A 16,712-nucleotide genomic window follows, 5' to 3' on the forward strand; every position below is an offset into this window, starting at 1 on the left:
CTGAGCTATTGACCAGTGCAGAGAAAAGAGCAGAAATGAGGAAGCAGATTGAAGAGATGGAGAAAAAGCTAAAGGAAATCCAAACAACTCAGCAAGGAAGAGCTGAAGATCTGGTAATTTTTTATTTTTTTAATATAGGAATTAATGAATATTGAGAAATTGACCTTTTTTGGCATTTTGTATTAAGCCTAGGGCCTTATATATTCTAAGCAAGTTTTCTACCAGTGAACCATATCTCTAGCTAGCTTTATTATTTTTTTTCTTTGAATGATCAGGGTCAAATATAGGGCATTAAGCATGTTAGAGCAAACCCTCTACCTTTGAGCTACATACCCTGCCTGAAATAAATTTAAACAATATGAAAGTATAGGTTAAAGTTTTTCCAATCCCTATTCAGTTTTGATAGCTTCTTAGTTATTAGTAGGAGGAAAGTAAATTAGTGACTTCAAATGATGTGTTTATAGCTTACAAAGTAAGTAATTCAACTTATTGACTTCTTACTCTATTATTTTCATAATTCTGATGTTTTTATTCTAGTTCCATTAAAAGTTGTCAGTGAAGGCTGGGCGTAGTGGCATAAGCCTTTAATCCCAGCACTTGGGAGGCAGAGGTAGGAGGATCCCTATGAGTTCAAGGCCACCCTGAGACTACAGAGTGAATTCCAGGTCAGCCTGAGCTAGAGTGAGACCCTACCTTGAAAAAACAAAAAAGGGCTGGAGGGATGGCTTAGTGGTTAAGGCGTTTGCCTGCGAAGCCAAAGGACCTCATGTTCAATTCCCCAGGACCCACTTTAGCTAGATGCACAAGAGGGTGCAAGCATCTAGAGATCGTTTGCAGTGGTTGGAAGCTCTGGTATGCCCTTTCTCTCTGTCTCTCTCTCCCTCTTTCTCTGTCAAATAAATAAATAAATAAAAATAAAACATTGTTTTAAAGTCAATGGAGCTGGGCATGGTGGCACACGCCTTTAAACTCAGCACTGAAAAGGCAGAAGTAGGAGGATGGCTGTAAGTTTGAGGCCAGGCTGAGACTACATAGTAAATTATAGCCTTGGTCAAAGTGAGACCTTATGTCAAGAAAAGAAAAAAAAATTGTCAGTGAAATTCAGCATGTTTGGCACTACTCAGTTGAATGCAACAGTACAAATTTTACTAGGAAAATAAATTTTTTGTGGTACTGACATTCATGTGGTTAACAGATATTTTAGGGAGTACAGTCAAAGCTAATGTTAGAGCTTAAAAATAGCATTTTCTAGATGAGAGAGAAACATTATTTTTATTTTTTTTAATAATGACTTTATTTGAGAGAGAGAATGGGCATGCCAGGGCCTGTAGCCAAATCACATCCAGGTGCACATGCCACCTTGTGCATTTGGCTACATGGGCACTAGGGAGTTGAACCTGGGTCCTTAGGCTTCACAGGCAAGCTCCTTAACCACTAAGCCATCTTTCTGGTCTAATTTTTATTTATTTTAAACTGAACAGCAAGAAAAGGTGCTTACAAAGGAGACAACCAAACTGCAAACTGCTTCAGAGTCTCAAGAAATACCAGGAATGTCACTGTCCTGTGTTCCTCCACCAAACTCTTATCCTAGGTAAGATCACATTGGTGTAGGATAGATTGCATATTAAGAGAGCATTTACAGTATTTTTTTAAAGATTTTTTAAGATATTTATTTATTTATTTATTAGAGATGGGGGTTGGGAGTGTGCACATGCCAGGGCCTCTAGTAGCCACTGCAAACGAACTCTAGACCTATGTGCCCCCTTGTGCATCTGACTAATGTGAGACCTGGAGAACTGATCTGGGGTCCTTAGGCTTCGCAGGCATGCGCCTTAACCACTAAGCCATCTCTCCAGCCGTACAGTAGTCTTTTTACTCTGGTGTCTTGAAGTCTTATAGACTCTTACAACTATTGAATCATGATATCATATAGTTTATTTATTTGTTTATTAATTTATTTGAAAAGAGAATGGATTCACTAGGGCCTCCTGCCACTGCAAATACTCTAGATTTGTGTACCATTTTATGCATCTGGCTTTACTTGCGTACTGAGCTGTGGAAGTCTTATCATAATATAAGGGTTTTTTTTTTAATTTTTTAATTTATTTTTATTTATTTGAGAGGGAGAATGGGCGCTCCAGGGCCTCCAGCCACTGCAAATGAACTCGTGTGCTCCTTGTGTGTCTGGCTAACATGGGTCCTGAGGAATTGAGCCTCAAACTGGTGGGGGGGGGTCCTTAGGCTTCACAGGCAAGTGTTTAACCACCAAGCTATCTCTCCAGCCCCATAACATAAGGTTTTGTGCTGAGGGAGGGGATACATAGTGTTGACTTTTTTGTGTGTGTGGTTTTTTGAGGTAGGGTCTCACTCTAGCCCAAGCTAACCTGGAATTCACTATAGAGTTTCAGAGTGGCCTTGAATGCACAGCGATCCTCCTACCTCTGCCTCCTGAGTGCTAGGATTAAAGGTGTGTGCCACCATGCTGGCTGACTTTTAGTGGTGAAAGGTATTTGTTTGCAATGCCTAACTGCCCAGGTTTAATTCCCCAGTACCCCTGTAAAGCCAGATGGACAAAGTGGAACAGGAGTCTGGAGTTTGTTTGCAGTAGTAGGAGACCCCCTGGAGTGCTCATTCTCTCTCTTCCTCCATCCCTTTCTCAAATAAATAAAAACATCTTTACAATGTTTCTAAAGCCAACATTTGAGAGGTAGAGGATGGAAGGTCGGAGTTCAAGGTCATTTTGGCTACATAGCATAAGCAAGTTTGAAGCCAGCCTGAATTCATGGGATCCTGTTTCAAAAAATTAAAATAATTCTTTCTGTGGGTTATTGATACATATTTTAACACAAAATTCTCCACAGGGAAACTTTACTTACAGAAAACATTTTGCAAGAACAGCCTCACTCTGAAGGTGAGTGATATTGTTAGCCTCATGAGGAGCTATGTCATGTAAAAAAATTGTAAGTATTTTTCTTTTTTTTTAAATATTTTTATTTATTTATTTGAGAGTGACAGACAGAGAAAGAAGCAGATAGAGAGAAGGAGAGAGAATGGGCGTGCTAGGGCCTCCAGCCACTGAGAACAAATTCCAGACGCGTGCGCCCCCTTGTGCATCTGGCTAACGTGGGTCCTGGGGAGTTGAGCCTTGAACCGGGGTCCTTAGGCCTCACAGGCAAGTGTTTAACCATTAAGCCATCTCTCCAGCCCTGTAAGCATTTTTCTTAATCATAGTAAAGGAATTAAAAGAGAGCAGCCTGCCAGGCATGGTGGCACACAGTTAAACCAGCATTTGAGAGACGGGTTAGGAGGATGACTGTAAATTCAAGGCTAGCCTGGGACTATAGAATGAGTGCCAAGTCAGCCTGGGCTGGAGTGAGACCATGACTTTAAAAAAATTTTAATGAATGAATGAATAAAAGAGGGGGAATAGGGGCTTATTTTATATTTGAATCATGGAAGTTGTTATAAATATGATTTCAGATAGACATTTGAGTATAGGTTTGTAAGATTCCTTACTGTTTTGAAATATTTGATTTAAAATTTTTATTTATTTATTTATATATTGTATTTTCAAAGTAGGGTCTTGAACTAGCCCAGGCTGACCTGGAATTCGCTGTGTAGTCTGAGGTTGGCCTTGAACTCATGGTGATATTCCTACCTCTGCCTTCCAAGTGCTGGAATTAAAAGGCATGCACCACCACACCCAGCTGGTTTAATAATTTTTTTTAATTTTTTTTTATTTTATAAGGAGCTATTATTTTTTGTTAACATTTTCCATGATTATAAAATATATCCCGTGGTAATTCCCTCCCTCCCCACCCCCACACTTTCCCATTTGAAATTCCATTCTCCATCTGGTTTAATAATTTTAATAATTTGAATATTTGATTTAGAATTTTAAATTTATACTCAAAACCAGCTAATATTCCACTTTAATTATTGCTCTGAGTCTTACTGCACTGAGTTAAGCATTATTAGCAGTAGTGTCTAGCAGCTAACACTGTAAGGAAAATAGTTTTAGGTAGGAGAGGAAAAACAAATTAAAAGCATTTCATAGTCAAATTGTTATTCTCTTCTGTTAAAAAAAAAACACGTTGTGCTGGAGAGATGGCTGAGCAGTTAAGGTGTTTGCCTGCAAAGTCAAAGGATCTTGGTTCGATTCTCCAGGACCCATGTAAGCCAGATGCACAAGGGGGGCACACATGTCTGGAGTTCGTTTGCAGTGGCTAGAGGCCCTAGTGTGCCCATATTCTCTCTCTCAAATAAATAAATAAATAATTTTTTAAAACATGTTATTTGTTACATGTTATTTCCATCTATTAACTTTGGTTGACAAGGACATATTTCACATTTTCTTTAAGTTGTAAAAGCTATTAAAGAAAAATATTAATTCATTTGTGAGAGAGAGTATTGGCATACTTAGGCCTCTTGCCAGTGCAGACAAACTCTAGGTATATGTTCCACATTATACTTGTAGTTTTACATAGGTAATGAGGAATTGGACCCAGGCTGGCAGGCTTTGCAAGCCAGTGCTTTAACTGCTGAACCATTTCTCCAAACCTCAAATACACTTTAAAAAAAAAAAAAAAAAAATATATATATATATATATATATATATATATATACACACACATACATACATACATACATATATACATAATTGTTTATTTGCAAGCAGAGAGGGAAGAGGGAGGGAGTTAGAATAGGTGTGCCAAGGCCTCTTGCCACTGCAAATGAACTCCAGACACATATGCCACTTTGCACATCTGGCTTTATGTGGGTACTGAAGAATTGAACCCAGGCCCATTAGGCTTTGCAAGCAAATGCCTTTATCTTCTGAGCCAGCAGGAGAGACGGCTCACAGTTAATGTGCTTGGCTGCATAACCTAATATCCTAAGTTCAATTCCCCAGTGCCCACATAAAGCCAGATGCACAAAAGGATCCATACATCTGGAGTTCATTTGTAGAAATGTGCTGGATGCTCTGGAACACCCATTCTCTCTCTGTCTCTCTCTGCTTGCAAATAAATAAAAATATTTGATAAGAACATTTTAAATGGTAAAATGTAGATCTTATGGCTAGGTATTTTTTATTCAGGAATTAATAGTTATTATATCATAAGATAAGACTTTTTAAAAGCCTCATTTAGAAAAGCATACTGAAATATTTATAGATAGAATGATGTGCTTTGTGTTTGCTTCAGAATCATGTGCTGGGTTCTAGTACTAGAGGCATTGCAGGGGATGGGGGTTAGATGAAGCAAGATTGTCAGCTGTGTCTGAGGTGAGGTTTGGCAGGAGGCTGAAGTAAGTCTATCACTGAGTTCCACGTCAGCCTGGAGTACAGTAACACATTGCCTTGATTAAAAACACAATAAATAAATGAAAAAACCAAACAAATAGACCAAAAAAGGGCTGTTCATGTTTAGACAGTTATTAAATTCTTCTATAGTAATATCTACTTTCATATGCTTGAACTTTGTAGTTATAAGAACAAATTGCAGGGGGCTGGAGAGATGGCTTAGCGGTTAAGGAATTTGCCTGCAAAGCCAGAAGATCCCAGCTCAGCTATCCAGGACCCACATAAGCCAGATGCACAAGGGGTCACATGCATCTGGAGTTAGTTTACAGTGGCTCATTTTCCTTCTCTCTGCTTCGTTCTCTCTCTCAAGTAAATAAATAAATAAAAAGAGCTATAATTTTTAAAATAACTAAAAGAAAATTGCAGGGCTGGAAAGGTAGTGGTTAAAGGCACTTGATTGCAAAGCCTGAAAGCCCAGATTTAATTCCCCAGTAGCCAAATAAAGCCATATATACAGAGAGGTACATGTGTGGTTCATTTGCATGTGAGAGGATAGGCATACCAGGGCCTCCATCCACTGCAAACCATCTCCAGATATATTCACCACTGCGCATCTGGCTTTATATGGGTGCTGGGGAATTGAACTCAGGTTGTTAAGCTTTACAGGCTGGTGCCTTAACCCCTGAGTTATCTCTCCAGCATAGGGTTACACTTAAAAACATGTTTTTAAATATCCCAAAACCCTTCTGCATTTCATTTTTGAAACAACACAGGATAGCAGTTATTTCTTCAGTTATATTGCAAAGTAAAAACAATCCTAAAACTTTCTCTCTCTCTTTCTGTAGGTCCCAGTATACCTTTCTCCATTTTTGATGAATTTCTTCTTTCAGAAAAAAAGAACGAAAGGTTTGGTATCTTACCCACACCCTGGTGGGAGGGAGGGTAACTTAAGGGTGTTTTTGGTTCTTTTCAAGGTAGAGTCTCAGGCTTGCCTCTAACTCACAGTGATCCCCCTTCCTTGGCCTCCTGAGTGCTGAGGTTAAAGGTGTGCACCACCACATCCTGAAAGTTTTTTATAATAAGTGAAGCTAGCGGGGCACAGTGATGTATGTACATCTATAATTTCAACACTTAAGGTGGGGGAGAGGGAGGGGCTAAGGCAAGAGGTTTAAGGCCGGCCTGGGCTATATAGTGAAACAAACAAAAGAAGTATGAATTTGCAGGGTTACTTTTATTTATATAAATAATAACAATGCTAAACAGTTGTCTTTTTATTAGTTCCTCTGCAGGTCATCCACTGGTTTTAGCCCAGCGAAGACCCCTGGCAATTCTCAGAACTACAGAAAGCATCCCCACAAATGAGGATGTGTCTCCAGATATTTGTGTAAGAGCAGTATCTAAGTCAGAAGTAGACAAGTGCATTGCTTCATTCAAACTTCTCAGAAGTTTAGGGCATGGTGGTGCATGCTTATAATTCTAGCACTTGGGAGATGAGGTAGGATTCAATCAATTTGAAGCAGCCTGGGCTATGTAATGATTTTGAGGCCAGCTTGAGCTGTATGACCAGTTTTGTCTCAAAAATGAAAGTAAACAAGCCTCCTAAAATCATTAATTTAAAATAAGCACATGAAGCCAGTGTGGTGGTGCACACCTTTAGTCCTAGCACTCTGGGGGCTAAGTAGGCAAATCCCTATAAGTTTGAGACTAGCCTGGAGCTATGCAGTGAATTTCAGGTCAGCCTGGAGTAGAGTGAGACTTTGCCTCCAAAAAAAAGCACATGAAAATATGCTCAGAATCAGTAGAATCATTATTCACCAGAAAAATGCAAATCAGAACCTAATTAGGTACTACTTTGCCCAGCAAAATGGATATAGTAAAAGACATGGAAAATAACAGGTGCTTTGGTCAAGGATTTAGAGAAATTTAAGCCTTAATTCATTACTGCTGGGAATGTAAAATGTGTGGCCATTTTGGAATACACTTAGGTTTGTTTTTTTTTTTTCTTATTTGTATTTTCACAGTAGGGTCTCACTCTAGCTCAGGCTGACCTGGAATTCACTATGTAGTCTCAGAATGACTTCCAACTCACAGCAGTCCTCCTGCCTCTGCCTCCCGAGTGTTGGGATTAAAGGCGTGCACCACCATGCTGGGCAAACAGTTTTTTAAAATGTTAAAGATAGTTACTATAAGACTAGCGTTTTCTCTCCTTGACATATACTTAGGAGAATTAAACTGTGAGCACAAATGTTCACAGAAATATTCATGATAGAAGAAACACTCTAAATGTCATCAAGTAATAATTGGATACATAAACATACCCACACAATGAATACTATTTGCCAATACATAGGAATGACATTTTTAAATTAAATGTTTTTATTTATTCATTTATTTATTTTTGAAAACTACAGACAGAGAAAGAGAGAGGATGGGCACACCAGGGCCTTCAGCCACTGCAAACAAACTCCAGACACCTCCAGACACGTGTGCCCCCTTGTGCATCTGGCTAACATGTGTGTCCTGGGGAATCAAGCCTCTAACCAAGGTCCTTAGGCTTCAAAGAGCTTAACCACTAAGCCATCTCTCCAGCCAAGGAATGACATTTTTTTTAATTTATTTTTTTGTTCATTTTTATTTATTTATTTGAGTGACAGAGAGAGGAAGAGGCAGGTAGAGAAAGAGAGAGAGAATGGGTGTGCCAGGGCCTCCAGCCATTGCTAATGAATTCCAGATGCATATGCCCCCTTGTGCATCTGGCTACATGGGTCCTGGGGAATCAAGCCTCAAACCAGGGTTCCCTAGGCTTCACAGGCAAGCGCTTAACCACTAAGCCATCTCTCCAGCTCGACATTTTTTATATTTGTCTCAATATGGGTGGGTTTTTATGTTAAGTGAAAGAAGCTAGACATTCTAAGTAAACATGTATCTGGCGTTATCCATAAAGAAGTACATTCATCATGGTAAAGAAGACTATTCATATGCAATGTCATGAACAGGAGAGAATAGTTTGAGGATTTCCAGGGGAAAGGGAGACAAGGATAGAAAGTGACTGCTGATGGATTTGAGGGCTTTTTTGGAGTTATAAAAATGTTCCAGCCAAGCGTGGTGGCACACGCCTTTAATCCCAGCACTCAGGAGGCAGAGGTAGGAGGATTGCCGTGAGTTCGAGGCCACCCTGAGATTACATAGTGAGTTCCAGGTCAGCCTGGGCTAGAGCGAGACCCTACCTTGGACACCCCCCCCAAAAAAATGTTCTAAGTGAGGATGATTGTACAACGATAGGAATATTTGAAAAACCAGTGAGATGTATAATGTGAAGTAGTAAACTTTGTGGTGTGTAAATTATACCTCAGAGTTCTAAAGGTAGGAATAAATCACTAGATTGACAGCCTTTTTATACTTCCATTTTGTTTTAAACTAACCCATCAAATCATGTTTGTTGCTTTTTAAGTAAAAGTCCTTTGTAGTAATGGAAAAGTTATGTAGGATAACCATTTTTCTTTCCTGTGGTTCTATTTTAAACTGTGTGATAGTGACATAATGCATACAAGTAAAAAGACATTGAGTAGGCATTCAAGTCAAAGTATGCAACCATTGTCATTAGTATTTTGTCCCTGTCCATTCCCCCCCCCCCCCAGATAGGGACTCTAGTCCAGACTGTCCTGGAACTCACTCTCTGTAGTCCCAGGCTGGACTCAAACTCATAGCAATCCTCTTACCTCTCCCTCCCAAGTGCTGGGATTAAAGGCATGGGCCACCATGCCTGGCTTTAAAAAGAGTGTTGTTGAAACAATTTTTTAATTTACTTTATTGAGGTGTACTTAACATCTAGTAAAATATACAAATATTATTGTATAGCTAGGTGAGTTTTTAATTAATTAATTTATGAGAGAGAGATTGAGAATTGGCATGCCAGAGCCTCTAGCCACTGCAAATGAACTCCAGATGCTTGTGCCACCATGTGCATCTGGCTTATGTAGCTCCTGGGGAATTGAACCTAGGTCCTTAGAATTCACAGGCAAGTGCCTTAACTGCTAACCCATCTCTCCAGCCCCAGGTGAGTTTTTATGTATGTGACTATCCATCAGATTTTATACCTGAGACATAGAATATTTTCAGTGCCTCAGAAGAGCCTAGGGAGACTTCTATGACATAAGATACTCAGGCCTCATTCCAGTTTTGTAGATTTGCAATTTCCAAGAAAAAGTTTCAAGCATGTGCATTTCTTTGTTTTAAATACTTTAGGAGGGCCAGAGAGATTGCTTAGTGGTTAAGGGTGCATGAATGCAAGGCCTAATGGCCCAGGTTTGGTACCCTACTACCCATGTAAAGCCAGATGCACAAAGTGGTTCTTGCATCTGGAATTCCTTTGCAGTGTTAGGAGGCCCGGGCATACCCATTTCTCTCTCTCTCTGCTGTATATGAATGGCAAAACATTTTACATAAATAAATATTTTGGGAAAGTTGTTCAGTAATTATGATAGAGTTAAGAAAGACAATGACGCTGGGTGTGGTGGCGCATGCCTTTAATCCCAGCACTCGGGAGGCAGCGGTAAGAGAATCGTAGTGAGTTCGAGGCCACCCTGAGATCCTACCTCAAAAAAAAACCAAAAAAATTAAAAGAACGTCAATGAGGAGTAATTAATTATATGATATATATTCTAGAGAACACCACCCTGTATGGTTGACTAGATAGGCTTCTCTCACTTTTTATCCCATAAAAAAGTCATATTTAAAATGTCTAAACTGGGCTGGGAAGATGGCTCAGCGACTGAAGGCACTTGCTTGCAAAGCCTGCTAGTCCAGGTTCAATTCCCCAACTCACATGTAAAACCAAAGGCATGAAGAGGCACAAGCATCTAGAGTCTGTTTGTAGCAACAAGGGGCCCTGGTGCAACACACACATACAAATAAATAAATTGATATGTAAAATGTCTAAAGTGTTAGGCCCAAAGTAGTTATGATATAAACTGTAAACTTACTATTGGTAATTATTTTAATCATAATTTTAAAAAAATGTACTTAGCATTTCTTTGAGATGTACCCCCCCACCTCTATTTTAATTTTGGGTCAAAAATTCAAGTATATGTCAGATTGGTGATGATGCCTAAGATGGATTAGTTGTTAAAGGTTTGTGTTTGCAAAGCCTCCCAGTCTGGGTTCAGTTCCCCAGTACCCATTTAAACCCAAATGCACAAAGTGACACATGCATCATTTATACAGCAAGAGGCCCTAGTGTGCCCATTCTCTCTCCTTTCTCTCTGAAAATAAATGCATTATTTTAAAAAGAATAGAAGTCAGACTATGATCTATAAGATGGCAATACCAGTACAAAGGGACACAGAGGATATGAAATATTGTTATCTTGTAAAATGGGGAGGAGGCTGACCTGGAATTCACTACATTGTCTCAGGTTAGCCTGGAACTAACAGTGATCCTTCTACCTCAGCCTTCTGAGTGCTGGTATTATAGATGTGTGCCTCCACACTGGGCAGCATATATATTTTTAATGGCAAAAAAAAGAAATTAAAAAAAGAAGACTTAAGCACTAGAAATATGGTACGTTATTAGAATAGTTTCTAAATGTAGCCTCTAAGAAAAAATAGTATTAATACTTTAGTTCTTAGGTGAAAATTGTTGGGAGAAAATATTAGCCAATATTGTTCCTTATACGGAGAGTCTTCATGGTATATTTCTTGCTGATATGTAACTCTTTTTCTTTGTTAATGATCCAAATCATTTTCCTGAGATGCTATCCTGTACTTTTAAAAATTCTTTACCTAGACATCTGATAGGCTACTTCCATATCAAAGGTATGACACCTCTCTAAGTTAAAAAAAAAAAAATAGGCCATTTACATGTTCATTTGAAATAATTTCAGCCAAACTTTTTGTTTTTTGATTTTTTTTAATTTCAGGATGAATTCACAGGAATTGAACCTTTGAGTGAAGATGCCATTATCACGGGTTTCAGAAATGTAACTATTTGTCCTAACCCAGAAGACACTTGTGATTTTGCCAGAGCAGCTCGTTTTGTATCCACTCCTTTTCATGAGATAATGCCCTTGAAGGATAGCCCTTCTGATCCTGAGAGACTGTTGCAGGAAGAGGATCCAGATGGGAAGAGCTCTGAGGGCCATCATACTGCATGTGCCAATATTTACAGTCAAACACTTAGTATCAAGAAGCTGAGGTGATTGGGCATAGTAGTTTTTATAAACCCGAGTGTTTGTCAGAGTGATAGTTATCTAGCTCCTACCCCCTGCCAGACACTAAATACATGAGAAGAAGGCTGTCCCAGATAGTGTCAAGTGGGATTTAGTGATTGGTTTGATGGTTACAAGTAAATTCTAATAGTCATGATGTTCATAGATACAGGAGGATTAGGATAACTTTGAGGGAACTCAGCAAAGTGTACATTATTGGGAGAGGAAACTTTTTTTTTTTTTTTTTTTTTTTGGTTTTTCAAGGTAGGATCTCACTCTAGCTCAGGCTGACCTGGAACTCACTCTGTAGTTCCAGGCCAGCCTTGGATTCAGTGATTGTCCTACCTCTTCCTCCCAAGTGCTAGGATTAAGGGCATGTACAACCACATCAGCCTAATAATTTTTTTTTTTTCCTAAAAGCAAATAAGGGCTAGAGAGATGGCCTAGTGGTTAAGGTGCTTGCCTGCAAAACCAAAGGTCCCATGTTCAGTTACCCATTACCCACATGAAGCCAAATGTGCTAGGTGGTACATGCATCTGGGGTTCATTTGCAGTGGCTAGGGGCCCTGGCACACCTATTCATCCCCCACCTCTTTCTCATTTTCAAATAAAACAAAATCTAAAAAAGCAAATAAAATATCAACAAACTATAAATTATTTTAAAATTATATTTAAAAGAGATGGCTAGCAGTTAAGGTGCTTGCCTGTAAAACCTAGTGACCTGGGTTTGATTCCCCAGTACCCACATGAAGCCAGATAGACAAAGTGGCACATGCATCTGGAGTTTGTTTGCAGTTGCTGGAGGCCCTAATATGCCTATTCTCTCTCTGCCTCTTTTGTCTCTCTCTCTCTCTCTCTCTACTTGAAAATAAATAAAATATTTTAGTTTTATAAAAAGTCTTAAGACCTGGAGAAATGGCTTAAAGACTCCATCATGAAATTTATAAGTTAAAATATTTAAAATTGAGCTGGGTGTGGTGGCGCACACCTTTAATTCTAGCACTTGGGAGGCAGTGGTAGGAGGATTGCGGAGAGTTCAAGGCCACCCTGAAACTACATAGTGAATTTCAGGTCACCCTGAGATAGAGCAAGACTCTACTTTGAAAAACCAAAAAAAAAAAAAAAAAATTATACCACTGGGCTGGAGCAATGGGCTGGAGCAATGGCTTAGTGGTTATGGTACTTGCCTGCAAAGCCAAAGGATCCAGGTTCATTTCCCAGGATCCTCATGAGCCAGGTGTACAAGGTAGTGCATGTGTTTGGAGTTCATTTGCAGCAACTAGAGGCTCTGGTGCACCCATTCATTCATATTCATTCTCTCTCTCTCTCTCTCTCTCTCTCTCTCTCTCTCTCTCTCTCTCTCTCAAATATATAGAATTTAGAATAGGCCAGGTGTGGTGGCACACACCTTTAATTCCAATACTTAGGAGGCAGAGGTGGGAGGATTGCCATGAGTTCGAGGCCACCCTGAGAATACAGAGTGAATTCCGGGTCAGCCTGGGCTAGAGTGAGACCCTACCTTGAAAACAACAACAACAAAAATATAATAGGGGCTGGAAAAAAAATGGCTCAGTGTTTAAGGCACTTGCCTACAAAGACTAAGGACCTGGGTTTGATTCCTAGTACCCACATAAAGCCAGCTGCATAAGGAGGTACATGCATCTGGAGTTCTTTTGCAGTGGCTAGAGGCCCTGGTGCACCTATTCTCCCTATCTACCTCTTCCCACCCTCCCATAAGTAAGTAAACTATACTTTTAAAAATAGAATAGGGGCTGGAGAGATGGCTTAGCGGTTAAGTGCTTGCCTGTGAAGCCTAAGGACCCCGGTTCGAGGCTTGATTCCCCAGGACCCACGTTAGCCAGATGCACAAGGGGGTGCACGCCTTTGGAGTTCGTTTGCAGTGTTGGAGGCCCTGGTGCATCCATTCTCTTTCTCTCTCTCTGTCTCTTTCTCTCTGTGTGTCTGTGTGTCTGTCGCTCTCAAATAAATAAACAAAAATTTTTTAAATAAAAATAGAATAGGAAAAAAGTAGAACAGGGCTGGAAGGATGGCTTAGTTGGTTAAGGTGTTTGCCTGGAAAGCCAAAGGACCCAGGTTTGATTCCCCAGGACCCACATTAGCCAGATGTACAATGTGGCACACGCATCTGGAGTTCATTTGCAGTGTCTGGAGGCCTCGGTGCTCCCATTCTCTCTCCTGCTCCCAAATAAATAAATAAATAAGAATTTTAAAATGTTTAAGAAATAGAAAATCGCTTAAAATTATATTATTATATTTAAATAATTATATTGATTTTATTACACTCTGACCTAAAGTCTAAGGTAGTAATGGGATGGAAGTAAGTGTATTGATGTATTTAACTGCATTTGTGACAGTCTACTTTTTAAAAATATATTTTATTTATTTGAGAGAGAGACTGGGTGTGTCAGGCCCTCCAGCCACTGCAAACTCCAGATGCATGCACACACTTGTGCATCTGGCTTACATGGGTCCTGGGGAATCAAATTGGGGTCGTTAGGCTTCACAAACACCTTAACCACTAAGCAATTTCCCCAGCCCAGTATACTTTTCTTTAAGTAGAAAAGGCCAAGGATATAAAACACTTCCTATCTGTGTTCCTCAATTTTGCTGAGGATTATGATTTTAGAAAGCAAATTGAACCGGGCGAGGTGGTTCATGCCTTTAATCCCAGCACTTAGGAGACGGAGGTAGGCAGGTCACTGTGAGGTCGAGGCCACCCTGCGACTACACAGTGAATTCCAGGCCAGGATGAGATCCTACCTTAGAAAACAAAACAAAAAAGCAAATTATCTCCTGTTATATTTGGGCTTTGGGCTTTCCTTAGTATATGTTTCTTTTCTTTTCCAACAGTGACAGTACATGTTTTCAAATATAGAAAGGTCAGATATAAATAGATATAGTGTAGCCCTTTCAATATTTGAACTGTAGTTTTTTCATTTATTAATCTCAAAATAATATGTACTTTATTATATAAACAAACTAGGTAATGCTATTATTTATACCTGTCTTACCTTAGCTTAAATTGTAGCTGTGTCATGGAAATATTTTAAAAGTACTCTTCATATTGCTTGTGTTAATGTTTTTTTAAGGTTTACACATATCAGATATAATTTTTGGTTTGGCATAAACTACTGTTGTAATTTTTCTTTACATTTTGTTCATAAATAATTTTCTGAAGGAATGGTAACTTATCAAGACTTATGAATACACATTTTTACATTTAGCATTAAAAACTATAACATAAGTTGGTGTATACTATCCTTACTAGACCTTATTTATTTCTGTTTCAGCCCAATTATTGAAGATAGTCGTGAAGCCACACATTCCTCTGGCTTCTCTGGATCTTCTGTTGCAAGTACTTCCTCCCTTAAAAGTCTTCAAATTCCTGAGAAGTTGGAGCTTACTAATGAAACTACAGGTAGAACCACATCCAGATCAATGCTTAGTTAACATTTCTGTACCTGAGCAAACTGAGCTATTTGTTTTGATGTTCTTTCCTAGAGACGTTGCTGTACATTGTGATCATTATCAGTATCTAGGGCAGATGACTATTGTCAAATTAGCAGTATTGATTTTGTATTTTTTTTTTCCCTACTTGAATATCCATTTTAAACATTAGATTTGTTTTAGTTTTTGAAGCAGAGTCTCACTGTAGCCTAGGCTGACCTGGAACTCACACTGTAGCCCAGGCTGCCCTTGAGCTCATGTTGATCCTCCTACCTTAGCCTCTTGAGTACTGGGATCAAAGCTGTGCTTCACCATGCCTAGCTCAGATTTTCTTTACTTTTTTTCTTCTTCTTCAATTTTCTCCACAGAAAATGTTATTCAGTCACCCTGGTGTTCACAATATCGAACACAGTTATTAAAATCCCTGCCAGACCTGAGTGCTTCTATGGAGTTTTCTATAGAAGACAGACCAATGCCTAAATTGGAAATAGGGAAGGAAATTGAATTAGGTAAGTACCTAAGTACATATCCTTTTGCACATGACAGTATACAAATAAGTGATTATTTGTAGTTGATATTGATGCTTAAACACTGAATGTTCCAAAGTAGTAAGAAATACCATCATAAAAAAAAAGAACAACAACAACAAAAAGAAATACCATCATAGGGCTGAGAAGATGGCTCAGCAGTCAAAGGCACTTGCTTGTAAAGCCTGACAGCTAAGGTTCGAGCCCCTGTACTCATGTATAGCCAGATACACAAAGGAGCACATGCATCTGGAGCTCATTTGCAATAAGGTCCTGATGCACCTATTTTTCCCTTTCTCTCTTTGCAAATAAATAAAATGTATGGTTTTTTTGCTTGTTTGTTTTTTGCTTATTTTTTGTTTGTTTGTTTGTTTTAAGAAACACCATTATAAGTCAGGTGTATAAACCTAGATTCAGGAAGCTGAAGTAAGAGGATCATTGTGATTTTTTTTTTTTTTTTTTTATTTTTAAGACTAGTCTGAGCTACTGAATGACCTTCAAGTCAGTCTGGAATGGTGTGAGACCCTGCCTCAGAAACACACACAGAAAGAGAGAGAGAAAAAAAGAGAAAAAGAAAGGGAGAGAGGGGGCTGGAGAGATGGCTTAGTGGTTAAGGTACTTGTCTGCAAAGCCTAAGGACCTGGGTTCAATTCTTTAGTACCCATGTAAGCCAGAAGCACAAGGTGACACATGCATCTAGAGTTTGTTAGTGGCTACAGATGCTGGTGTGGCCATTATCTGCCTCTTCCTCAGTCTGTCTCTCTCAAATAAATAAATTAAATATTAAAAAAAGAAAGAAAGAAAAGAGGAAAAGAGAGGGAGGAAAGGAAGGGAATGGCAAAAGGAAAGGGAAAGGCAAGGTATTGGAGATAACACACTTCATCCCACAGTAATAGTAGGACTTTTATTTGCTCCATTTCAGTTTTTTTTAAATGATTTATTTGTTTGTTTGTTTTATTTGTTTATGAGAGAGTTAGAGAATAGGTGCACCAGGATCTCTAGCCTCTGTAAACGAACTCCAGACACATGTGCTACCTTGTGCATCTGACTTTACGTGGGTGCTGGGGAATCAAATCTGGGTTCTTAGGCTTTGGAGTTAAGTGCTTTAACTGCTAAGCAGTCTCTCCAGCCCCATTTCAGTTTTTTTTAATATTTTTTTTAATCATTATTATTTTATTTATTTGAGAGAGGGAAAGAGGCAGAGCAAGAG

The 16,712-nt window shown here is 39.1% G+C and overlaps 1 protein-coding gene across 2 annotated transcripts in view; it reads left to right on the forward strand.

The window, feature by feature from the left end:
• The window catches only part of Bub1b (BUB1 mitotic checkpoint serine/threonine kinase B), an 85,127-nt gene that overhangs the window by 45,462 nt on the left and 22,953 nt on the right, over positions 1 to 16,712 (forward strand). For both annotated transcript variants that reach the window (XM_045157345.1, XM_045157344.1), the window contains exons 10-17: positions 1 to 113; positions 1,482 to 1,591; positions 2,862 to 2,911; positions 6,148 to 6,208; positions 6,581 to 6,686; positions 11,220 to 11,494; positions 14,819 to 14,946; positions 15,344 to 15,484. In XM_045157345.1, the coding sequence (XP_045013280.1) occupies positions 1 to 113; positions 1,482 to 1,591; positions 2,862 to 2,911; positions 6,148 to 6,208; positions 6,581 to 6,686; positions 11,220 to 11,494; positions 14,819 to 14,946; positions 15,344 to 15,484 (984 nt within the window). The remainder of the gene's footprint in view (positions 114 to 1,481; positions 1,592 to 2,861; positions 2,912 to 6,147; positions 6,209 to 6,580; positions 6,687 to 11,219; positions 11,495 to 14,818; positions 14,947 to 15,343; positions 15,485 to 16,712) is intronic.

The sequence above is a fragment of the Jaculus jaculus genome, chromosome 8, assembly GCF_020740685.1.
Source record: "Jaculus jaculus isolate mJacJac1 chromosome 8, mJacJac1.mat.Y.cur, whole genome shotgun sequence".
NCBI lineage: Eukaryota > Metazoa > Chordata > Mammalia > Rodentia > Dipodidae > Jaculus > Jaculus jaculus.